Source organism: Benincasa hispida, chromosome 7 (genome assembly GCF_027475165.1).
Source record: "Benincasa hispida cultivar pf3 chromosome 7, pf3_genome.v1.1, whole genome shotgun sequence".
In the NCBI taxonomy this organism is placed as follows: Eukaryota; Viridiplantae; Streptophyta; class Magnoliopsida; order Cucurbitales; family Cucurbitaceae; genus Benincasa; species Benincasa hispida.
In genome coordinates this window covers 54,590,131-54,599,602 of record NC_143484.1, presented here as the reverse complement: position 1 = coordinate 54,599,602, position 9,472 = coordinate 54,590,131, and the positions used below count along the sequence as shown (strand labels likewise).

General features: G+C 43.8%; 1 protein-coding gene across 1 annotated transcript; it reads left to right on the top strand.

Annotated features, from left to right (window-relative positions):
• The first annotated feature begins 7,494 nt into the window (after window positions 1–7,494).
• LOC150035254 (uncharacterized) lies at window positions 7,495–8,049 on the top strand. Its single transcript, XM_090315289.1, has one exon. It carries the CDS (start codon window positions 7,495–7,497, stop codon window positions 8,047–8,049), a length of 555 nt encoding a protein of 184 aa, XP_090171415.1.
• The last annotated feature ends 1,423 nt before the right edge of the window (window positions 8,050–9,472 follow it).

The following is a 9,472-nucleotide window of genomic DNA, read 5'->3' as shown; positions in this document are numbered from 1 at the left end:
ATATTATTGATAATAATAGATCATATAATTATTAAACTTTAATATGTTTGCATTTTTTTAAAAAATATTGTTATACAATTAGTTATTTTTACTAAAAAAAAAAGATATCCATTCCAATTACCCTTTCAATTATTGTTATACAAATTTGTTAACTTATAAACATTTAATTAATCATTTAATCTAGTACGTTTAAAAATTTACATAAACATATATAATTTCAGCATATTTTCATTATTTTATTAATGTTGTTGTTATTATTATTATTATTATTGCCAAACTTGACAACGGAGAAGAAATTGACGATGATAATTAAAAAAACATTTTTAAAAAGGGCGGTTAGAAAAATAAACCAAAATATTTACAAAATATAGTAAATTTTAGAACTATCAATGATAGACGCTAATAGACATTGATAAAGTATCCATCAGTGATATTGATAGACACTGATAGAAGTCTATCAGCGTCTATCATTGATGGTTCTAAAATTTTGTTATACCTTGTAAATATTTTCAACAGTTTTACCATTTGAAATAATTTTCCTTATAAAAATGGCATTTGAACGTTCTTCAATATATAAAAATCTCAAATTAAAATAGGGTATTAGAAATAAGATGTCTCTTTCTTTAAAAAATCTATGTCTCAAGTTATAATAAAACATCGAAAAAACAATCATATTACATCAAATTAAAACCATAACAGTATAATTATTATCACTATATACTTTGAATTCGTGAATATATATTTTAGTACAACAAATATGAACTTGAGTAATTTAATTTTCAACTTCTTGGATAGAAGATTATTGTTGAATGAGAAATTTTGGACCAATCACAAGTCACCACGTCGTTTGCTAAATTAACGACGAATTTCTAAACCATTGACTTTGGGTCCAATTAGAAGTTGACACATGTCCCGAATTAATTGAAGACAAGTCGATGACGTCACGTGGATGAATCAGATGAGATTAAATTGGTCCAATTTGATATTACTATTTAGGCTTAAAGTCCACACTACAAAAAAATTGAATTGGACCCAAATTCCATATCAGGCCAAAAACCAACTAATTGGGCCCAAGGGTCAGGCCTATGGACCAATCAAGCCCACGAAACCTACCTGAGAACTCTATAAATAGAGAAGTTCTCTTCATTTGTAAAGGCAGCATTTTCGACACTCAGAAAACCCAGAGAGAATTCACTAACAAGCAGAGGACTCCTGAAGCTTCCAAGACTCCTAAAGCTGCACTCCTATAAGGAAAAAGACCTTTGACGACACAAATACTCTTCCAATACTTCCACTTCAAGCGTCCAAGACTCCTGAAGCTGCACTCCTATAAGGCAGAAGACCTTTGAAGACACAAATACTATTCCAAAACTTTTACTTCAAGCTTCCAAGACTCCTGAAGTTGCACTCCTATAAGGCAGAAGACCTTTGAAGACACAAATATTCTTCCAAGACTTCTACTCCAAGCTTCTAAGACTTCTACTTCAAGGACGTTCGGTGCTTTCCTTCTCCAAGTCAAGCATATTCACCCAACTGAGAGAGAATCAGAGGATCAAATATTAGAGATCGAACCACATCGTATCAAATCAACTCCAACATCAACACCAACTCAAGTTCAACTCCACGAAACACGTTTTTCCAGAAACCTCGTGTGAACAAATTGGCACGCCCAGTGGGATCTCTCTACCTCTCATCTCTTTCTCAGCATTCAAACAAGCCAAATGGCGCCTAAGAAGGTGGCATCCAAATCTCTTAAGAAGACGACATCCAAAGCTTCCTCCGCAAACAGCTCATACAAGGGACCGGTCACCCGCGGCCGCTCAAAAGAAATCACGCAAAAGCAAGAGCAGAGCTCCCCATCGCCCATGACATCTTGAACCAAATGATGGAATCCCCACTTATCAAGGAAAACCCCTTGTTCGACAACTCTACATTCGCGCCCGACGGACCAGAAAGAGATTCACCGCCAGACGTGATTTCTGTCATGATAGCGGATGTGATGGCGGAAGTGGCCATGGCTGAAATAGAAAGGAAGATTAACTTCCTAATGAAAACCGTCGAGGAGCGAGACCACGAGATCTCTACCCTGAAGGAACAAATGCAGTCTCAAGAGGCTGCTGAATCAAGCCTAGCACTCACGATGAAAGCAATCGACAAGGGGAAGACCGTGCTACAAGAAAGCCAATTGCAACAGTCAGCCTCGATGGCCTCTTTGTCAGTTTAATAACTACAAGACATGATCATGACCTCCATAAGAGCTCAATATGGAGGGCCAGCCCAAACCTCCTTCATGTATTCCAAGCCATACACTCAGAGGATCGACAACCTGAGAATGCCTAATGGATATCAACCCCCAAAGTTCCAACAATTCGACGGAAAGGGCAATCCAAAGCAACACATCGCCCACTTCGTAGAAACATGCGAAAATGCAGGAACAAGAGGAGATCTGCTGGTCAAACAGTTCGTCAAAACCCTCAAAGGGAACGCTTTTGACTGGTACATAGACTTAGAGCCTGAGGTGATTGACAGCTGGGAGCAACTTGAAAGAGAATTCTTGAATCGCTTCTACAGCACTAGAGGCACCGTCAGCATGATGGAGCTAACAAACTCCAAACAACGGAAAAGGGAACCAATCGTCGACTACATCAATCGATGGAGAGCTCTGAGACTGAATTGCAAAGATCAACTCACCAAGTTGTCGGCTGTGGAAATGTGCACGCAGGGTATGCACTGGGAACTCCTCTATATCCTACAAGGGATTAAGCCCCGTACCTTTGAATAATTAATGACCTGCGCTCACAACATGGGCTAAGTATCGCCAACAGAGGAACGAGGGACTTTCTGAACCACGAACCGAGGAAAGACAAGAAGAACGTAAAGGGCGCCGAGAAAATTGTAAAGGGCGCCGAGAAAACTGTGAAAGGTTTTACGAAGGAATCAATGGTCATTAACATTAACACAACCCCATTGAAGTTCTCCTCAAAAGGGAAAGAAAATAAGATAAAGAAGAAACACCAAGAAGGCGAGAGACATTGCCCAACCCTGAAAGAAAGACAGGCGAAGGTTTATCCATTCCCTAACTCTGACGTAGCGGGCATGCTTGAATAATTACTGGAGAACCACCTTATCCAACTGCCAGAATGTAGGCGACCAGAACAGGCCAGCAAGGTGGATGACCCTAATTACTGCAAGTATCACAGAGTCATCAATCACCCGGTCAAAAAATGTTTCGTACTGAAAGAATTGATCCTCAAACTGGCCCGTGAAAGGAAAATAGAACTGGATCTAGACGAGGTGGTCCAAACGAATCACGCTGCAGTGACAGTAACTCCGAGCGTGGCGCCACCAACCATATCTTATGAAGAAAGGGAGAGCTCGGTCCAGTATGGGACCTTCGAACCTATGGTAGTGTGGTTTCAACAGGAGGTCCAAGCTACAGATCCTCAAAACGGAGGAGAGCGCGCTGACGATGATGATAACGAAGGCTAGATTCTTGTGGAATACCGTAAGAAGGGAAGACTAAACTCTACTAAAAAAAAGCTACGCTCTCATAGAAGCTACAAGAGATAGAGCAAGACACAAAAAAGGAAGGGTAGAAAAAAGGCGCAAAGGCCCAAGGCTGTCAACGGGGAAGACGAGGATGTTTCTCGTCCCAGACGACAGATAACCTTAGCAGATTTCTTCCCAAAGAACTTCTGCAATTGGGGTTCAAAGGATATACCAGAGACTACTGCATGTTGTGCTGTCAGTATCATGGAGGAGGAAGATATTATTCTAGGCCCATTAAGGTCGACGAGAGAACCAAAGTTTTCGTAACTATCCAACATAGACGACCTGCTTTCACTTCCACGAGAGGCTAAAACGACCCTGATTGAAGCACTGTTAGAATCCAACACCTCTAGCACACCAACCCCCACAGCACATGCTTATGCCTAGTGTTGCACATCCATAGGCTTCTCAGACGAAGATCTGTTGTTGGGATCCAAATTGCATAATAGACCTCTGTACGTCTTTGGATACATTCGAGAACAGAGAATGGATCGAATCCTCATCGACAACGGATCCACCGTCAATATAATGCCTAAGACGACTATAAAACAGTTGGGCATACTCATGGAAGAATTATCGAATAGCAAATTAGTAATTCAGGGTTTCAATCAAGGCAGCCAAAGGGCGATAGGCATGATACGCTTGGAGCTTCTCATTGGCGATCTAAAGGCCGACGCGCTGTTTCATGTGATAAACTCAAAGACCACCTACAAACTACTATTGGGACGCCCCTGGATTCATGGGAATGGTATGATTACGTCGACACTGCATCAGTGTTTCAAGTTTTACCAGGACGGGATTAAGAAGGTCGAAGCAGATTCTAATTCATTTTCTGAAGCCGAGTCTCACTTTGCAGATGCAAAGTTTTACTTAAAGAGCGAGAATTCCAGTGAGACTATGCTAGTGGGGAATTTGTCAATGAAGAAAATGGATGGATCCCGATCGAAGTCGCCAGTAGATGCGGGCAAGGTGCGAGCCTCCAGCCCAAAAGAGGACAGAATGTCCCTTAGCTTAAGAGAAACCCTTGTGGTGAGGGGCGGGAAAGCCTCAAAACCTCCGATTCTACGCTATGTCTCTTTATCGAGACGAAACAAGGGTGAGTCATCTTTTGCGGAATGCTCAAAGGGTTTGCAGGTCAGCGACATAGAAATTCTAAACGAGAGTTTCGTCAATCCCCTCACCCCGATAACGAGGCAGGAAGTCCACAAGCCGGAGGCAGAAGCGATAGGGTCAAAGCTGTCTGAAAAGCGAACGGAAGACGGATTCAATACCAAAGTTTACAAGCTATTGGCGAAGGCGGGCTATGATTTCACAACTCACACTGAGTTCAAAAGTTTGAAGATTTATGAGCAACCTCGACTCTCGCCAACCCAAAAGAAGCTCTTGCAAGAGGGACACGCTATACCCACGTCGAGGGCGAGTCTCGAATATGAGCCATTAGAGCCAGTCCACATAATCAGAAAAGCGAAAGGGAAACTGCCAACAACAATCATATCACTGCGGAAGAAGTTGATGATACAGGAGAAAAGAAGGGCAAAGATAAAAGAGCCTAAGCCTTCGACCGTATCAAACCACCTGCCGCATGAGTCCTAGTCTTCGAAAGATTAAGCATCACAGAAGCAAAAAGAGGAAGCCCACATACTATCCCCAGAGATACTCGACGTTCAGTCTTTCGAAGGTTAACTCTGCCAAATGAAAAAAATGAGGAGATCATCTGTCAATCTCCGTGTGTGGTACGACCGTTAGCCCTCGAAAGACTAGGTGTAGTTCCAAAGGAGAGTGAAAGAAAACCCCGCACTCCCATTTTCGATCGCTTAGAGCACGAAAGGGCTGAATGTCCCTTCAATCAATATGTCCCTAGAAAGACACAGAGGAAAGGAAGAGTTTACACTAACACCCTCGAAACAACTACAAGAAAGAAGGGACCAATACCTCGAGCGCCCATCTGGCAGCAAATTGTCTTCAGATCAGAAACCATCAGAAGAGGCAAGAAGTGATGGGGAAATCCGTAGTACCATCCCCTCACGCATGAAGAGTAAAACCTTCGTTACCCTAAAAACAAGCGAGGGCATGCTCAAAGTAAAGAGACGCGACATCGTTTTCACCAACCTCAGAACGGAAAATCTAGAGCGGAAGGAAGTTGAAACTTCGTGCCACCACATCACCATCACCGAAAGACCCGAAGAAGGTATGACCAAAGAGGAAGTGGAGGACGCTCCGTAAGGACTAGAAGACGGTGGTCAATCAACGGTGGACGAGTTAAGAGAAGTGAATCTGGGCACCGTAGAAGAGTCGCGTCCGACTTTCATCAGCGCGTCTCTCTCGGAAGAGGAGAAGAATGAATACATGAGTTTACTCACCGAATACAGGGATGTTTTCGCCTGGTCATACAAAGAGATGCCGGAACTAGATCCAAAAGTAGCAGACCACCATCTCGTGATCAAACGAGGGTGTCGACCCGTTAAGCAGGCTCAATGACGCTTCAACCAAAACTTATCCCCCAGATAGAGGTTGAGGTTAATAAACTGATTGAGGTCGGGTTCATGCGTGAAGTTAAATATCCAATGTGGATAGCCAACATTGTCCCAGATAGAAAGAAGAACGGACAGCTTCGTGTTTGTGTAGACTTTTGCGACCTAAACACCGCCTATCCTATAGACGATTTTCCATTACCCATCACAGAAATCATGATCGATGCGACAATGGGACATGAGGCCCTATCCTTCATGGACGGATCTTCCGGATATAACCAGATACTGATGGCCCTTGAAGACGAAGAAATGACGGCATTTTGAACCCAAAAGGGATATACTGTTACAAGGTAATGCCCTTCGGGTTGAAGAACGTCGGCGCCACTTATCAACGCGCCATGCAGAAAGTGTTTGACGATATGTTGCATAAACATGTGGAGTGTTATGTGGATGACCTTGTGGTCAAAACCAAGTGATGACAGGACCATTTGAAGGATCTAAGGACCGTGTTCTATCGCCTGCGAAAGTACCAGTTAAGGATGAACCCCCTCAAATGTGCGTTTGGCATAACTTCAGGAAAGTTTCTGGGTTTCGTTGTGAGATATTGAGGGATAGAGATAGACCAATCTAAGATTGATGCCATCCAGAAGATGCCAAGACCAAGAAATCTACATGAGTTGAGAAGTCTGTAGGGACGTCTGGTCTACATCCGGAGATTTATTTCTAACCTGGTAGGGCAGTGTCAACCCTTTCAAAGACTGATAAGAAAAGAAGAGAAATTCGAATGGGACGAGGCCTGTCAGAGTGCTTTCGATAACATAAAGAGATATCTTATTAGCCCTCATGTCTTGGGAGCCCAAGTAGCAGGCAAGTCGTTGATATTATATATCGTAGCGCAAGAGATGTCACTAGGGCACTGTTGGCACAAGAAAGACAAAAGGGAAAAGAACGCGCTCTTTATTACTTGAGTAGAACCCTGAATAGAGCCGAGATCAATTATTCCCCTATAAAGAAGACATGCCTTGCACTCTTCTTTGCCATAGATAAGTTGAGGCACTACATGCAAGCCTTCACAGTATACTTAATCGCAAAGGCCAACCCCATCAAGTACGTCCTGTCTAGGCCGGTCCTTTCGGGACGTTTAGCCAAATGGGCAATCATGCTTCAACAGTACGACATTGTTTATATACCACAAAGGGCGGTTAAAGGGCAGGCATTGACCGATTTCCTGGCAGATCACCCAATTCCATTGGATTGGGAGTTAAGTGAAGACTTGCCTGATGGCGAAGTTCTCTTTATAGAGACCTCAGGACCGTGGGTCATGTTCTTTGACGATGCGGCATGAAAAAGTGGCGCGGGGGCAGGTATCGTCCTCATTTCGCAAGAAAAGCACATGTTGCCTTATAGCTTCGCACTTGCCAAGTCATGTTCAAACAACGTCGTCGAATACCAAGCTTTGATAATTGGCCTCTAAATGGCCTTAGAAATTGGAGTAGCTTGTATAAAAATCTTCGGTGACTCGAAATTGATAATCAGTCAACTCTTATGCCAATACGAGGTGAAGCATGATGACTTGAAACCCTACTTCACCTACACTCGCCAATTGATGGAGAAGTTTGAAAGCGTGGCATTGGAACATGTCCCGAGGACGGAGAACAAAAAAGCAGATGCCTTGGCAAACCTAGCCACTGCTTTAACGAACCTGGATAATGTGCCCCTTAATATATCGCTTTGGCGAAGATGGGTTATACCTTTGATTGGGACTGCATATGGGGAAACAAATGCGCTATCAGTCTACCTAACTGACGAGGAAGGCTGGCGGCAGCCCATCATAGATTACCTTGAGCACGGAAGGCTCCTGGATGACTCTCGCCGTAAAATCAAGGTTCGTAGGAGGGCTGCACATTTCATTTACTACAAAGGGATCTTATACCGTCGATCCCTTGAGGGACTTTTCCTTCGGTGCCTCAGTAAAGAAGAGTCACCAAAGGCTCTAGAGGAGGTACACTCGGGCGTATGCAGCGTGTAACGGTCATGCTTGTCCAGGGCCTGTTGCCCATGGCCGCATGCCCAATCCAACCCCCTTCTAGCATACTTTCATGTCCTGTATTGTATTAGTTTAGTTAGCTTGCTTTCTTTACATTTTCATTGTAAGTGACCACTCGCCCTTTTGCATATGCAAGGGCGCCAGTTGGCTTTTTGTTCAGAATGCACTATATGGGGATAAGACTAACCATCATTTCCTCATACCCGGAGTAGTACTCTATAAAGCCGTTGTTGTTGTTTATTGCTTTCTAGTCTACTACAATCTTTCTTTCTTTATTCACACTCACAAATCTTCTTACGAAAACCTTTTCTCTAAACCCGTTTTCTAAAACCGTTTTCCCTAAAACGGGGGTGGAGGTTGCAAGAGGCACTCGGTGTGCCATCGGCAGTCCGTAATCGAGTTGGCTGGCTTGTTCGTGAGCGGGAACAAGTGCCGCACAATCGCTAAGAGAAGCTTCCGAAAGAGCGATTGTGACAGTTGGTATCAGAGCCAAGTTGGCTTATAGAAGGAAGATCAGTGATCATGTCGGCTACGAAGAGCCTAAACAAGTCCCATGTGGACAGATTGGTAGAGATCGAAGAGCAAATGCTCTACCTGAGAGAGGTCCCAGATAATGTTCGTTTCCTTGAGACTCGGCTACAAGAAGTTGCCGAGAAAGCCGATGGAATTGATGCGGTGGTAGGCCGCCTAGACGGATTACCCGTCAGAGAATTGATGATGAGGGTAGAGACCCTCGAGACCAAAACAGTACGGTCCGGCAACTTTGAACGAGGCGATAGCTCCTCGGGTTCTGTTGCCCACATAGAGGAGCGTGTCGAAAAGCTGGACAGCTCCCAAAAAGCAATACTTCAGATGGTAACCGACCTATCTGAAGACTTTCGATCGGCCCTGGATGTCGTCAGAGCCGAGATAGCAGATGTGAGTGCTAGGGTAAATCTCACCATCCGAGCGGTAGGGAACCAAGCCCCACCTGGGGGCGCAGTGGCAGTAAGCCGAATAAAAATCCCAGAACTGAAACCCTTCTGTGGGGTGCGAGAAGCGAAAGCCCTGGAAAATTTTATCTTCGACCTTGAGCAATACTTCAAGGCGACGAACACAGTGACTGAAGAGTCGAAAGTCACAATAGCAACGATGCATCTAATTGAAGATGCAAAACTGTGGTGGAGATCACGGTTTACAGACATACAGGAAGGACGTTGCACTATTGATACTTGGGATAGATTGAAACAAGAACTTCGTTCGCAGTTCTTCCCTGAAAATGTTGAAATCTTGGCTCGACGAAAACTCCGAGAGCTAAAGCAAACAGGTAACATCAGGGACTACGTAAAACAGTTTGCAGGACTCATGTTGGACATACGAGATATGTCCGAAAAAGACAAGGTCTTTTGCTTTGTGGAGGGGCTGA

Excerpts from the sequence above, each read along its gene's own strand:
- LOC150035254 (XM_090315289.1), top strand. The coding sequence starts at position 7,495 with ATGGCCTTAGAAATTGGAGTAGCTTGTATAAAAATCTTCGGTGACTCG.